The 16509-nt window shown below is 41.5% G+C and overlaps 1 protein-coding gene across 4 annotated transcripts in view; it reads right to left on the bottom strand.

The window, feature by feature from the left end:
- wdpcp (WD repeat containing planar cell polarity effector) overlaps positions 1-16509 on the bottom strand; it is a 136960-nt gene that overhangs the window by 33419 nt on the left and 87032 nt on the right. For all 4 annotated transcript variants that reach the window (XM_087991704.1, XM_043696719.2, XM_043696716.2 and 1 more), the window contains 2 exons: positions 16240-16303; positions 11347-11449 (listed from right to left, as the gene is read on the bottom strand). In XM_087991704.1, coding sequence (XP_087847830.1) covers positions 11347-11449; positions 16240-16303 — 167 coding nt within the window. The remainder of the gene's footprint in view (positions 1-11346; positions 11450-16239; positions 16304-16509) is intronic.

Here is a 16509-nt window from a genome sequence, read left to right as displayed (position 1 = left end):
GCCTCACTTAAATTGCAATTGTGTTTGGTATTTTATTGCTGACAATATTAAAATAATGAATTCAGCTTGCATCCTTAATTCATTTTCTAATATGCCAGTGAGATTTTCATGACATTTATCAATAATATAATTTGATTTCATAATGATTTCATTGCTTAGAACATATTCAGCACCAAACTGAACATGGAATGAAGTTTTACATTGGGAACAATGCCATACATCCAGACAAACTGATTTTTTAAAAAGATGATTTAAAATAACCATGGTCTCACCACCAGACTTAGAACCACATTAGTATACGATTGGGAATGAATTTCCAGGTGACCCCATAAAGTTTCATGACATGAGGTCAAGCATGGACAATGAGCACCCTCCAACAACTCTGGCCTCAGGAGATGAACAAATTTGGAAGCACCACTACTGACCAAGTTGGCCAAGTCCTAGAGGACATTGCTGCTAGAGTTTGCAGCAGATTAGGGAACTAACAAGAATGAAAAATCTACTCTATTTCATCCTAACCAGTCTTCCTGTTGCAGGTGTATTTGTTCATGATAGAATTGGTAGGAGTAACTCCAGAGTCCTTGTGGAGGTGAGGTCCTACCTTCACATTGAGGATATGCTCCTTTGGATTGCATGGCAGTACCAATATGGTGAATAGGTAGATTTCAAACAGATCTAGCAACTCAAAACTAGGCATCTGTAAGGCAGTGTGGGCTATCATCAGCAGCAAGATTGTACTCAACCACAGTTGGTACTCTCATGGTCTGTGATACCCTCCAAACTTCCATCATCATCAAGCCAAGGGATCAAATATGGTTCAATGAAGAGTGCAGGAGGATCAGCACCAGGCATGTCTAAAAACAAAGTGTCAAACTGTTGGAGCTACAACACAAGACTATTTGCATGTCAAGCAGCCGAGGCAACATATAATCGACAAAGCTAAGTGATCCTACAGCCAACAGATCAAAGCTAAGCACAGAAGTAAAAAAGTATTCGGATGAACACTTGAAATGTCATGACATTCAAGGCTATGGACCTAGTGGAGAAAAATGTAGGTAGTAGTGTATTTTTGGCAGTATAGACTCGATAATTGACGAGTCTCTTCTGTACTATATTATTCCATCATTTTATGTCCTGTCACATCCATTTGTGAACTGTGCTAGACAAATGACTCACTGGAGGAGGAGATTTCATAAATATGCATGTGCTCAACAATGGGGGATCTGGCACATCAATACAAAAGAAATGGCTTAACCATTTGTAAGCATTTTCAGTCAGTGATCAATCCATTTCTGTCTCCTCCTCAGATCCCTAGCCAAACTGCCTACTTCTGCTCTTATTTCATATGTTTGTAAGTCAGAATTGTGATGGAATACTCAAGTCCCTGGAGTGCAGCTCTAACAGCACTGAAGAAGCTCAACACCAGAACAAAATGGCCTCTTATTTGGGTCCTATCTAACAATGTCATCACACTGTTCCTCCACCAGTGCACAGTGGAGCAGTGTGTATGATTGACATGCTGTACTGCAATAATTCACCATGGTTCTTCAGACAGCACCCATGATCCCTACCATTTAGAAGAACAAGAACAGTAGCCATCCATCAGTACTGCTGAATCCCACCAAATCCCAAAAATCCCTCTCTAAAAGCATTCTGGGTGTGCTCACACCACAGGCTGCAATAGTTCAAGGATGAAACTCATCACCATTTTCTCAGCAACGAGGTCGCGTAATAGATGATAGCTGAGATAGTCCACATCCAGTAAAGAGATTTTTAAAAGTAATACCAAGAAAACGATCAGCATTTGGCATCATTTCTCCTTCGAACTGACAAGAACTTCTGGAGTCTGGTGATGTGCAGTTAAATTCAGAAAGATCTCCAGAGGATACAAGGAAATTCTCCATACTGCAATCAGTTGGGAATCTATAAACTGATGAAAACTTACACTCTTCATCTATTTGTAAAAACCCTTAAAACTTTGCATGCTGTTGAATGAGGTTTAAAAAGTTCATAATCACTCCTGAACACATTTGCTCTGAATAAGTACTTTTATCTTTGCTGAATGTCAAATTTTGCCCAAATGTAAGAAATTCCACATTTAAAAAAAAAGTGATATTTTATTTTCTAACTTAATTCCATATGCACATCCCACTTATCAGCAAACATTTAATTCAGAAGGAGAGTTATATCAGACTTGAAATCTGAACTCTGTTTCTCCCTCCACAGATGCTGCCAAACGTACGGAGTTTCTCTAGTAATTTCCACTTTTATTAATGATAGCACTCCTGTTTTAGACCTGAAAAACCTCTTTCTTCAGTCTTACAACCTAGAACATGGAACATAAAACATAACATCGCAGTACAGGCCCTTCGGCCCTCAATGGTGCACTGCCCTGTGAAACCAATCTGAAGCCCATCTAACCTACACTATTCCATTCTTGTCCATATGCCTATCCAGTCACCATTTAAATGCCCGTAAAGTTGGCGAGTCTATAACTGTTGCAGGCAATGCACTCCACACCTTGACTACTCTGAGTAAAGAAACTACCTCTGACATCTGTCCTATATCCATTACCCCTCAATTTGAAGCTATGTCCCCTCGTGCTAGCCATCACCATTTGAGGAAAAAGGCTCTCACTATCCAACCAATCTATCCCTCTGATTATCTTATATATCTCAATTAAGTCACCTCTCAACCTTCTTCTCTCTAATGAAAACAGTCTCAAGTCCCTCAACCTTTCCTCGTAAGACCTTCCCTCCATACCAAGCAACATCCTGGTAAATCTCCTCTGAACCCTTTCCAAAGCTTCCACATCCTTCCTGTAATGCTGCGACCAGAACTGTACGCAATATTCCAAGTGCAGCCTCACCAGAGTTTTGTACAGCTGCAGCATGACCTCATGGTTCTGAAACTCAATCCCTCTACTAATGCAGTAAAAGCTATCACATCATATGCCTTCTTAACAGCCCCATCAACCTGGGTGGCAACTTTGAGGGATCTACGTACATGGATACCGAGATCTCTCTGCTCATCTACACTACCAAGAATCCTATCATTCACCCAGTATTCTACATTCCTGTTACTCCTTCCAAAGTAAATCACCTCACACTTTTCTGCATCGAACACCATTTGCCCCCTCCCAGTCCAGCTCTGCAGCTTACCTATGTCCATCTGTAATCTACAACATCCTTCAGCACTATCTATAACTGTAGCAACCTTAGTGTCATCCGCAAATTTATTAATCCATCCTTCTACATCCTCATCCAGGTCGCTTATAAAAATGACAAACAGCAGTGGACAAAAACAAATCCTTGCGGTACACCATTCATAACGGAATTCCAGGATGAACATTTCCCATCAACCACCACTCTGTCTTCTTTCAGTGAGCCAATTTCAAATCTAAACCGCTAAATTGCCCTCAACCCCATGCCTCCGTATTTTGTGCAGTAGCCTACCATGGGGAACCTTATCAAACACTTTACTGAAGTCCATATAAACCACGTTACCGGCTTTACCCTCATCCACCTGCTTGGTCACCTTTTCAAAGAACTCAATAAGGTTTGTGAGGTACAACCTACCCTTCACAAAACCGTGTTGACTATCCCTAATCAACTTATTCCTTTTGAGATGATAATAAATCCTATTTCTTGTAACCCTTTCCAACACTTTACCCAAAACCAAAGTAAGGCTCACTAGTCTATATTTACCAGGGTTGTCTCTACTCCCCTTCTTGAACAAGGGAATAACATTTGCTATCCTCCAGTCTTCTGTTACTATTCCTGTAGACATTGACGACAAAGATCAAAGCCAAAGGCTTGGCAGTCTCCTCCCTGGCTTCCCAGAGAATCCTAGATCAATCCATTTTCACACTTCCCAGAATTTCTAACACCTCCTCCTTGTGAACCTCTATCCCATCTAGTCTGTTTCTCCGTATTCTCCTCGACAACATTGTCTTTTTCCAGTGTGAATACTGATGAAAAGTATTCATTTATTGCTTCCCCTACCTCCTCTGACTCCACGTACAACTTGCCACTACAGTCTTTGATTGCCCCAATCTTACTCTAGTCATTCTTTTATCCCTTATATACCTATAGAAGGCTTTAGGGTTTTCCCTGATCCTATCCCCAACAATTTCTCATGTCTGAGGTCATCTAAACCTGAACTGCTGGTGCTTTAATTTGAAGCATGTCCTCCTCTCCCCATCAATCCTGTGCTCACTGATGTACACTAGCTTCCAGTTAGACAGCATCTTAAGTTTAAAATTCTTGCCTTGGTTTCAAATCCTTCCATGTCCTCACTTTTTCCTATATCCATATTCTGCCCTAATTACACAGGCTTCTGAAATACCCACATTCTTTAATTCCATTGTGCTAATCTGATCAGAATTAAGGACCATGCTTTTAGCTGCTTGGGCCTTAAGGTGAAGTTTCCTCTTGGGCCTCATGAACTCACTTTTCTCCTCTCAGAAATATCTTAAGATCTTTCATTTTGACCGAGCTTTAGGTCATCTGGCTTAATATGTCCATACATGGCTCACTGTCACACTGTTGTAAGATGCTATTGTGAGGCACCTTGAAACAATTCCTTGCATTAAACGCGTTATATAAATTGCCAATGTTATTGCCATGACAAAAGAACCTGATGTTGTGAAATTAGAACACCATGTCTCAGAGATTGCCAGATCTTTGCTGTCAGCCTTTGAAATCAGTGGTGAGAAATGTTTCACTGTTAACTGCAATATCTAGCCTAAGGTTTTAGAAAATGGAATTCAGTACACTTTTGACATTGGAGCACTCTGGAATGCTGCTGCAACGACACATAATTTACAGGCTAGACCAGGTGTACCTCAGGTCTAGTTGCTTTCTTAGCACTAAGTCAACCTCAGAACTATCGTATCTGCCTGAGACAACACAGCAAATGCACTGCACGTGCAGCAGCCAGATGGCTATACCTCAAAATAGAAGAGGATTAGCCCCCTAATAAGTCAAGTGGAAGCTGTTGTCAGTCAGGGGTGCCAGTATTCTGAGTCAAGGGCAATGTCCATTATTAATCTAGGGTCTCGGTATGGTCAGCTGTCCTGGGACAGTCAGACTCAAGTGATCCATCTCATTGCAGTGTGGGGTTTGGCCCAGTCAATCCCACTGATCTGGTACAAACGGTCAAGGGATTTGGGATCATGAGATGGAGAATATGACAGAGTGGTCAGAGATCTGGTAAGTCATCAGTTGGGGCTGCCCACTTAAGACAGTCAGGGGGCTGGGGTCATGGTCAGTCCTGTGGTTTAGCAAAATTAATGCCAGGGGTGGGTATTGGAAGAAAATATTAGGGGGGGATGAGAGGATTAAATGCTGGGGATTTAGGAAGCAGAGAGAACAAGGATGGTGAAGGAGGCATTGTTGTACAAGTCGAAGAGCTGATAGTGAATGAGAGGGGGCTAGCAATAAGTGTATATCACCCTAGTTGCCTCAACATGAGCAACATAACGAAGGGCATGATGAAACTGCAGTGACATGGCTCAAGGGGCAAAGAAGAAGTTGAACTTGCAATTTGAGGAGGTGGGTGAGAACATGTGGGTGTTCAGTAGAGATAGGCTGTCCAGGGAGTGCTACATATTAAGGGACTTAGAGGTTCAGCCAGGGGAGGGCCTGATAACCAGGTCAAGCCAGGAAGTCAACGTGCCCAGCAACCCTCCATGATCTACCAATTGTTAAATGCAACCTACAAACTGAAAAAGACTGTGACCCCACCCATAATGGCACAGTCACAGTTTGCCTGATGACCAGAAATGCAAGCTTTACCTGCAGTATATGAAAGGAATGGATTTTAGAACTATGTGGAAGGAGGGCTCCTCTGAGCCCAGAGGCCCTTGCCCTGCAGGTGTGTCAGAACATGTCTGAACAGTTTAAGTAAAGTGAAGTAACAAATAATAAAGTGCGAATGTTGGTCACAAGCAATGTTGACCATGCCACTGGTCCTTGCAAATTGCAGATAGACATCACTGTGAAGCAGAAATCATCACATGCAACATTAAAAGAGGCACCTTTGGGCCACAGCTAATGCAAGCCATTTGAGGACGCAAAGGGGCATCGAACTGATTCCCTGTCCACCTGAACTACAGATATAACACTACTGTGCCTTTCATGGTGAATTGGCGCTTGCAGGGGAAGGAGTCCATGCTCATGGTGTACCTATACTCTATTACTGTCTCTTTGCTACATGACTGGTGATGTATTCATTGGAATAAGATTCAATGTCAAAATGCCACGTTGGGTCAACTCATGGCCTTTCTTGTTAGAATGCTCCATGTCCCCAAATGGACCAGCATATTAAACTTTTACTTTTCAGGGATATAAATGGTGACTGTTCTTGCTGCTAAGGACCTTGTTCTGTTTCTTCTTCTCCCTATACATGGTCTGCACTGACAACTGTGAATGATGGATCCAGCCACTGCAGATGTGACCATCTCTGTTGCTGCAACGCAATGACAGCAAACACAGGTACAGCAGCAACCCCTAAAAGAACGTGAATAGCTTCCTCATGGTCAGGCTGCAGCTGAAGGGCTCCTTAGGATGTGTTAGAGACACAGGAGGGTCAGAGTCTTTTGTCCTTGTTGCTATTTCCTCCAAGTGAGCAAAGTGTAGTATTGCTGTATGTTGAGGATGTTGTGGGACGTTGTGAATGAACTATGCCAGCTACTGTTGTGGAAGCTGCTACAAATCCTACATCCTGAAGAATTCCTATGCTCCTGCTGCATATTACACAATTTTGTCTAACAAAGTACTATTATCATTGAGGCTCTAGTACATTAAGAGGAACAGGAGAAATTAATGAAGCCATGGAACAGGAGCCATGGCTGCAAAATCACTTGTAAGTTATTAAATAGAAAACAAAATAACTTGAAAATATAGTCACAATACCTGAATGTCTTTCTGTAACTTCTCATGACATCTATAAACATGCCTTCATTTACAGCACCTTAAGTCCTCCAAGCTAACCACAAATATCATATTACTGCTTGATTAAACCTGTAAGCAAAAATGGGCGGGAGTACTCTCTGTAAACACAACAGGACACCATATCTTTAATCTCAAACCATGTCATGTGCAACTATTTACTGTCTGCTTTATTGCTTCCGCTTGACAACAGTATGTTTTGCTTGCACTTTTAAACCAGTTTTCTACTTTGTTTAGGTGCTATTTCAGTGGGAGACTTACATTCCAAGAGGAAAAGGGAAGCGTACATAAGGTCTGCCAAGAGGAAAAGGGAAGCGTACGTAAGGTTCAGGCAGCTAAGAACAGAACAGGCCCTGGAGGAATATCGGAAGAGTAGGAGAAGTCTTAAACGAGGAATCAAGCGGGCTAAAAGGGGTCATGAAATAGCTTTAGCGAGCAGAATTAAGGAGAATCCCAAAGCATTTTATTCTTATATAAGAAGCAAGCAGGTAACTAGAGAAAGGATTGGTCCACTAAAGGATAATGAAGGAATGCTGTGTGTCAAACCTGAGAGAATGGGTGAGATTCTGAATGATTACTTTGCATCAGTGTTCACTGAGGAGAGGAACATGAATCTTGAGATTAGAGATAGAAGTTTGAATAGTCTGGATCACGTTGGCATAAGTAGGGAAGATGTGTTGGGTAGGCTAGAGGTTATTAAGGTCCAGGACTGGATGGGATCTATCCCAGATTGCTGAGGGAGGCGAGAGAGGAAATAGCTGGGGCCCTGACAGATATCTTTGTGGCATTCTTAAATACAGGTGAGGTGCCGGAGTACTGGAAGGTTGCTCATGTTGTCCCCCCTGTACAAGAAGGTTAGTAGGGATATGCTGGGTAACTACAGACCAGTGAGCCTGATGTCAGTGGTGGGAAAGTTGCTGGAGAGGGTACTGAGGAATGGGATTTATTTATATTTAGAAAAGAATGGGCTTATCAGTGATATGCAACATGGTTTTGTGCGGGGGAGATCGTGCCTTACCAACTTAATAGCGTTCTTCGAGGAAGTGACCAAGTTGATAGATGAAGGAAGGGCTGTTGATGTAAGGCGTTTAGTAAGGCGTTTGATAAGGAACCCCATGGTAGACTAATGGGGAAAGTGAAGTCACATGGTGTGCAGGGTGTCCATTGTACCCTGAAGGTTGCTGCACAGGTGAATAGAGTGGTCAAGAAGGCATACAGTATGTTTGCCTCCATTGGATGGGGTATTGAGTTAAGAGCTGGCAAGTCACGTTAAAATTGTACAGGATGTTGTTTCGGCCACATTTAGAATACTGTGTACAGTTCTGGTCGCCACATTACCAAAAGGATGTGGACGCTTTGGAGAGGGTGCAGAGAGGGTTTACGAGGATGGTATGGAAGGTGCTAGCAATGAAGAGAGGTTGAGTAGGGTAGGTTTATTTTCATTAGAAAAAAGGAGATTGAGGGGGTACCTGACTGACGTTTACAAAACCATGAAGGAGATAGACAGGGTGGATAGAGACAAGCTTTTTCCCAGGGTGAAGGATTCCATAACGAGAGGTCACGCTTTCAAGGTGAGAGGTGAAAAGTTTAAGGGGGATACACGCAGCAAGTACTTCACACAGAGGGTGGTGGGCATCTGGAACGCGTTGCCAGCTGAGGTGGTAGAGGCAGGCTCAGTAGATTCATTTAAGATACATCTGGACAGGTGCATGAGTAGGTGGGGAGCAGAGGGATACAGATGCTTAGGAATTGACCGACAGGTTTAGACAGTAGATTTGGATCGGCTCAGGTTTGGAGGGCCGAATGGCCTGTTTCTGGGCTGTAAATTTTCTTTGTTCTTTCTTTGCTCTTTGTTCATGCAAAAAGTACAGACTTGAGGGAGACCTGCTCTCCTCAAAAATAAACTGTTCCTACATGCTTACTGACTTGCACAACCTTGTCTCAAAATAACAGATTGATTCCCCACCTCAAAACGAATGACCTTCCAATCTTTGATGTTTGTCATGCTGGGGAATATATATAGAGCGTCACCTCTGGCCATGCACAAACCTCATCAGAAAATCTAGGTAACACAGCTGTGGAATATTAACCTTGAGAAATATCCCTCTAAACCCTTCCTATTCACGTACCCACCTAAATGCCTTTTAAATCTTGTAATTGTCCCAGCCTCCACCACTTCCTCTGGCAGTTCATTCCATATGCACACCACCCTCTGTGTGAAAAGGTTGAACCTTAGGTCCCTTTTAAATCTTTCCCTTCTCCCCTTAAACCTATGCCCACTAGCTTTGGACTCCCCTACCTTAGGAAAAAGACCTTGGCTATTCACCCTATCTATGAGTCGATTCTCTCTATAGTGAGAAAGCAGCCCTGTAATCCAATAGGATGAGGGCGACTTTACCTTTTAGCCTAAGTTATGATATCATGTGGAAAGGATGCCCACAGAAAGCCTTCTGCAGAAGAGAACCTTGGTCTCGTTAAACAGAATGGGTTTATTACATACTACATAATGGCTAGTTCCACTAGATCAGAGTTGCATGATAGTCTCTTGTGAGTTCTCAAGCTATGCTTATGAGTGAGTACATATTATTGTTTAATTTCATGGATTGAACAGTTGAACAACTCAAACACGTGAGTTCCTCCTCGGAACAGTCTTTTCTATCCTGGTGGATGGAGCTTATCTCATGATGTGAGTTCAGCCTTTCAACAGCCTTATACAACAGAGGGAAGCAACCTTTATGGCACAGAGTTTACAGTATTAGGAGATTGAGAAGGAATCAGTGTTCTATTAAAACCAGCAATGATCAACAGGTGTGACTCAAAATACTGGTATGCAACAAATTGTCCAAACTGGAAGATAATGCTTTTGAAATTACACATGACATAGAGGGAGTGGAAGGAGAAGGTGGTGATATTGATTAGGCAAAGGCAACAATGTAGATGAGGGTAATGCAGTTGGTGTAGTTTACATAGATTTCAGCAAATCCCACATGGGAAACTGAAAAGGTAAAAGCACATGGGATCCACGGTAACTTGGCAAGTTGGAGAGAAGGTTTAGGGGACACCTGTCAGACCTATATAAGATTAGCAATAAGAAGGCACACTTTTAAAAGGTGGAAGACAGGAGTTTAGAGGGGATTTTAGGAAAAATATTTTCACCCAGAAGGTGATGGGGATCTGGAATGCACTGCCTGGTAAAATAGTTGAGCTGGGTAGCCTCACAACCTTTAAAATGTAGTTGGGTGAGCACTTTAAATATCATAACATTTAAGGCTCTGGATCAAATGTTGGAAAGTGAGTTGTGTAAATTTAACGTAATTTTGGTGGTACAGACTCAATGGGCTGAAGGGTCTCTTCTGTATTCTATGATTCTATGAAATATACTCACAACAATAGTTAAGTCACAGACTCATTCAATCGCGTGGTTTTGGACAATGGATGCAATCCATATTGTGGGGGGTGGCTTGGTTAAAAAAGTTATCCAGCTTACTTAAATAATAAGAACTAAAATAAACTTAAAGAATTTCATAATTCTACCTGCTTCAGTTTGGGATGAAAAAATGCTGAAATTACTCAAAAGAGTAGTGGCTCCCTATCAAATAGCTGGGCTAAACCAATTTCTCAGCACAGACATATTGTCAAAAGAAATACCCTTACTGTCTTGAAAAAAGCTTAAATGAAACTTCACCTGGCACAGAAAAAGGGAAGTGTTTTGGAAAGTCAGTGGATTTATGGTTTATACAACTGGACAATATTGTATTTTTTTAAACAAGATCTTTTCTCAGTGATAAGAAATATTAAGTGGGTGTTATTGGCATCAGGTGATATTGCAGTGGTAAGGTTAAACTTCAAGACAAGGGCAACAATTTTAAATTGATCACAGTGAATTTTGTTGAGTGCTGAAGAAGCAGGCAGTCCCTTGAACTGGGTTTAGCATTAAGGAGACAGATTCCATCACAAGAAAACCCTTTCTGGTTCTGCTGAGATTGTAGAATTTAGTTGTGTTGTGACTTCATGAGATCTTTGCTATTAAAGTGTAGCATTTGAATCCTTGAAAAGAACTTTCAGCTTCTAACCAATGTGCATTTCCCATTGCAATTATTTTATTTATATCCCATAATGTAATAATATTAAATACTGAGATTAGGATGGTATAAGCCAGTGAATAAAACACAAATTTACTAACTTAAATGATGGCTACATAAATGTTTATAGCATTCACAATGTAATACAGTGCACAACTGCAAATTCAAATCAGATAAATCTTTTTCAAGAATCTTCAAAATCAATTAACTGCCAACTCCGATCAATATTGCTGGAGCTATATTTGAGACATTTTTAAATGAGTTTGATCTAAATAAAAATAGCTCATCATTTACAAAGAATTAACTCTTACCAACTTCGGCTGTTATTGATTCTGCATTAATCTCATTAGCTTTCTTCTTAGCCACTTCAGCCAGTGCCAACTCACCCTTATCCAAAGCCACATAATATATGTCCTGTTGAATTCAAACCAAAACATATCAGTAAATCCTAAATGTGTTATGTTGTTTATTACACTTTGCTTCAATCCACACGGAGAAGACAAGTTTTAAAACTAAAGTTTCTAAAATAGTGCTAACTTAGGAAGGAAGGTTCAATAAAGTTCTATGTGACAGTGTTAACATAAATCCTTTTCAAGATTACATTGATGCTGGAAAAGCACAGCAGGTCAGGCAGCATCCGACGAGCAGGAAAATCGACGTTTTGGGCAAAAGCCATTCATCAGGAATGAGGCAGGGAGCCTTCGGGGTGGAGAGATAAATGGGAGGGGGATCTGACCACACCCCCCCCCCCAACAACCCACCCTCCCCTCACGACACCTTCCCCTGCCACCGCATGAATTGTGAAACCTGCTCCCACACTCTCCCCTCACTTCCATCCAAGGCCTCAAAGAAGCCTTCCACATCCAAAGTTTCACCTGCACATCCACCAATATCATTTATTGTATCCGTTGCTCCCGATGTGGTCTCCTCTACATTGGGGAGACCGGATGCTTTCTTGCGGAGCGCTTTAGGGAACATCTCCGGGACACCCGCACCAACCAAACCCACCGTCCATGGCCGAACATTTCAACTCCCCCTCCCACTCTGCCGAGGACATGCAGGTCCTAGGTCTCCTCCATCGCCACTCCCTCAACACCTCATGCCTGGAGGAAGAACGCCTCATCTTTCGTCTCGGAACACTTCAACCCCAGGGCATCAATGTGAACTTCACCAGTTTTCTCATTTCCCCTCCCCCCACCTTACCCCAGTTCCGACCTTCCAGCTCAGCACCGCCCTCATGACCTGTCTCACCTGTCAATCTTCCTTCCCACCTATCTGCTCCACCCTCCCCTCTGACCTATCACCTTCACCCCCACCTCCATCCACCTACTGCACTCTCAGCTACCTTCTCCCCAGCCCCATCCCCCTCCCATTCATCTCCCCTCCCCGGAGGCTCCCTGCCTTCATTCCTGATTAAGGGCTTTTGCCTGAAACGTCGATTTTCCTGCTCCTTGGATGCTGCCTGATCTGCTGTGCTTTTCCAGCACCATTCTAATCTTGACTCTGATCTCAGCATTTGCAGTCCTCACTTTCGCCAAATTATTATGTTAAGTACTGAAATACAATAATTTTCCAATTGCTTGTTTAGGTTTGTCATAGAAAAATGGTGCAAATTCAGAATGCAAACAATAGAAACTTTATCATGCAGTGAATGGTTAGGGTTTAGAATGCTCTGCCCGTGTGTGTGGAAATTGGTTCAAATGGGAATTGTATTATTATCTGAAAGGGAAGAATGTACAGCGTTACAAGGAAAAGCTAGGGGAAGTGACATTAGATGTCCTTCTCATCTGGAGAGCAGCGTGGAGAGGGCGGCACGGTGGCTCAGTGGTTAGCACTGCTACCTCACAGCACCAGGTTCGATTCCAGCCTCAGGCGACTGTCTGTGTGGAGTTTGCAATTCTCCCCATGTCTGCGTGGGTTTTCTCCGGGTGCTCCGGTTTCCTCCCACAATCGAAAGATGTGCAGGTCAGGTGAATTGGTCATGCTAAATTGCCCACTAGTGTTAGTGTTAGGAGGGAAATGGGTCTGGGTGGGTTACTCCTCGAAGGGTCGGTGTGGACTGGTTGGGCCGAAGGGCCTGTTTCCACACTAAGGAATCTAATCTAAAAAGTGGGCTAAATGATCAGTTTCTGAGATTCATCTTGCTGAGTATGTGGACTGGACAGATTTGTTTGATGTCCTTGGCTTGTTGGACAATGTCAAAGGCCTAAACCTGAAAGTTTGAGTTTGCTGACTGCTATATTGGCAGTTTTATAGGCACTGTATCAACATTGCACTTGTTCAGCACCTAACTTGAGAAAAGTCTCGGACAATTCTTTTCAGTGTTACAGGCCAGTACCCACTTAGGACAGCATCAAAAGTTAGAAGATTGGTAAACCAGATCAATGCAGGCAGCAAACTCAGCATAAAAACTACAAAATGCAGAAGATGATTATAAACCTCACTAGATATCCACAATCCAAATATATGCACTAACTAGTTAGGCAAATATGCACGATACAATATGATTCTTCCCTAAAAACTATCTTACATTACATAAGGGTTTTGCACCATCAGGTTCAGCTTATAATTCTTTTTTCCCTGTTAAATTCACATATTCAACTTCAAGATTCAAGAAAGAGGCAGCTCCATTTTTAGATATTAAAGGCATCATGAATATGGGGAGAAAGCACATACCTAGCATTGAGTTAAAGGATTAATCATGATCATATTGAAGGGCTAAGTGGCCTTCTCCTACTCCATGTTTCTTTGTTTATATACAGGGATGTGTTCTATCTGTATACTCTGTATTCAAGTATATAAGCAAAGTTAAATAACTGAGACCTGTATGGTTGTCTCAAAAGCACCTCATCCATCTTCGGCAAATCACAATCTTAAGTTTCATTGTTCTCAATCTTTGTGACTGAAGTAGATTGTGGCAAATCCCTCTGGACTCTCGTCATCATAGAACTTTCATGTACTGCTGCTGCCAAATATCCATGACTGGAGAATGAACTGGTTTAGTCTTCCCACCAATTCATCAAATCGCCTGCTTTATATCTGTGCTCTGCTGACTAGTGGTCTTATGGCAACTTGGGTTGGAGGGCAGTTTTTGAGGTATAACATCCAAGGCTATAGTGACCTTGACAACTATTGGCTGTGTTATGCCTGCGTTTGTATGGATAGAGGTCAGAATTAGATAGATACTAAGGTAATTCACTGATAACACCCCCTCTTATAAAGTGCAATTTTGTGGCCCAGAGTAATCATGGAAAACAAGTGAAATTAAATATTCCTTCATTCTGCATTTTGATGGTGTAACGAATCTCCTATGTCATTGGCTGAAACAACCTAACTGAAAGTAATCGGCTTTACATTATGGATGAGATTCCAATCTCTGCACTGACCTAGCAGTCTTTCACTCCTACTACACAATTAGAGTTCTAAAACTAAAATTCCAACCCTAAGACAGGCTATTCAGGCAAATAGGCTCATATTAGTGTTTATCTTTCATGTTTGTTTGAGTTCCATGAAGGCGCCCAGTTCCCTTTGCTCTTTATCCATTTTCTTCAAATAGTCTATTTCACATTTGCCGTGTTAAGTTTGAAGATGCTGAAATAAAATTGATGTTTATAATAACATATTGCTCTCTGTATGAGGTGGGAGGACAACAATATATTGTCCTGCACCTTTCGACCAATCTTCATCTACCATGATTTGGAGGTGTCGGTGTTGGACTGGGGTGGACACAGTGAAAAATCACACAACACCAGATTAACAGGTTTATTTGGAAGCACTAGCTTTCAAAGTGCTGCTTCTTAATCAGGCGGTTGTGGAGCAGAATCATAAGACACAGAATTTATAGCAATTCTGTGCTGGAAAACTAGTGCCTCCATATTAACCTGTCGGACTATAATCTGGTGTTGTGTGATTTTTAACTTTATCTACAAAGCAAGCCTTAATTTCTATCATGTCACTTAGAATAAAATTTATGACTTTGCCATAGCTAAAGGGGATAAATTAAGACACATCACACAGGCTGAATCTGTCATTTCTAACGTTAGGTTTAAAATGTCATGGCAGATGCTGAGCAGCACATGTTCAACCTAATCTTTTTAGTGTAAATGTAGGTGATACAAGAGAACTCCTAGAGAGAAAGTGGTAATAAAAGTGAATAAATCAGCAAAAGCAAATAGCAATTAAGAAACAAATAACTCTTTCAATTTGTGGTGTTTCAATACCAACAGCAAGCTGGCTTACTTTCCAAGAAGGAAGCCATGAGGGTAGCTTTGAGCACAGATAGTTAGATGACAGAAACATTTTACACTAAATTGAATGATAATTATAAAAATAACCAAAAGTCAATTAACAAAGATTTGTTCCTATTCTCCTTGAATCTCTTATTTTCCCAAGATACACAGGAGAATTTGAAGAATTAACAGTAACTTTTTTTTAAATTGCAGGAAAGCCTCTACAATGTCTTTATTAGCAGCAGGCACTTAAAGATTCCCCTCCCCCTGCCAAACAGGGCCTTTTCTTTTCATGCTTTTATATACAATCAAAGCTCTGGCCCAGAAGATACATGCTGAGAGATTTAGCAAAGTGCTTTGTCCACCCAACCTCACTGTGGCATTGTGGTGCAAGATCTCTGGAAACAAGGATCACATGCTGGGTTTCACACAAGATGTTCTGGGCAGGTTAATTTTACTTCTGTAGCTAATTAAATGGGAGGACCAAAAGAAGTGTTAAGTGTCAATTCCTTTGAGTTTGTACTTTAACTTTCATGTATGAAAAGTACCTGCAGAAGCTTTCATAATTTGTCAGAGTGGCATAAGCTTTCAGATTCCTAAGCATGTTCCATCCATGGTATTTTGGTTCTTGCAGCTGTACTTCTTTTTTGGGAGTGGATTACAAATATCATGTCCATTAGATTGAAAGGTGTCATCCACATGCATTACCCATTTAAAAAAAGATAAAAGTTCTGAATGTCTGATTGCTATCTGCAAAATACAAAACAGGCCCAAGGCTACAGTGAGAAATTGTCAAAAAGCCAAAAAAAAGGACACAGTAGAACTACTGACCAGTTCTACAATGGCTGACTGTATGTGTGCATCTCTTTCCTTCAGTCTAGTTGTCACCAATTTGCTTTAAAAAGCACAAATGCTAACAATAGCACCAGATTTGGAACGAGCAAACAGCACAGAAATGTTTAGGAAATGACTCACCATGAAGAGATCTCGAGCACCTATATCTATCGCCAGCAGAAAAGCTTTTTCAAACCGCTGGTACCTGTCCAAATCAAGACAATTATTAGAAATGCTAACTACTATTTGCAGAATTTCAGCAACATCCAAGACAGTGAGGTAATACAAATTGAAGTTTTGTAACACTGATGTTCAGAATAACCTAGCAATTCAAATGAATGAAATTAATATACAGTCACATTCCACACAGCATGCTGCCAAATGAACATACTTACACATTAAGAGCAAAAA

Source organism: Chiloscyllium plagiosum, unplaced genomic scaffold, assembly GCF_037043375.1.
Source record: "Chiloscyllium plagiosum isolate Xiang-an unplaced genomic scaffold, Cpla_swu_hap1 HiC_scaffold_10, whole genome shotgun sequence".
Lineage (NCBI taxonomy): Eukaryota > Metazoa > Chordata > Chondrichthyes > Orectolobiformes > Hemiscylliidae > Chiloscyllium > Chiloscyllium plagiosum.
This window is presented reverse-complemented; position numbering and strand designations above follow the sequence as displayed.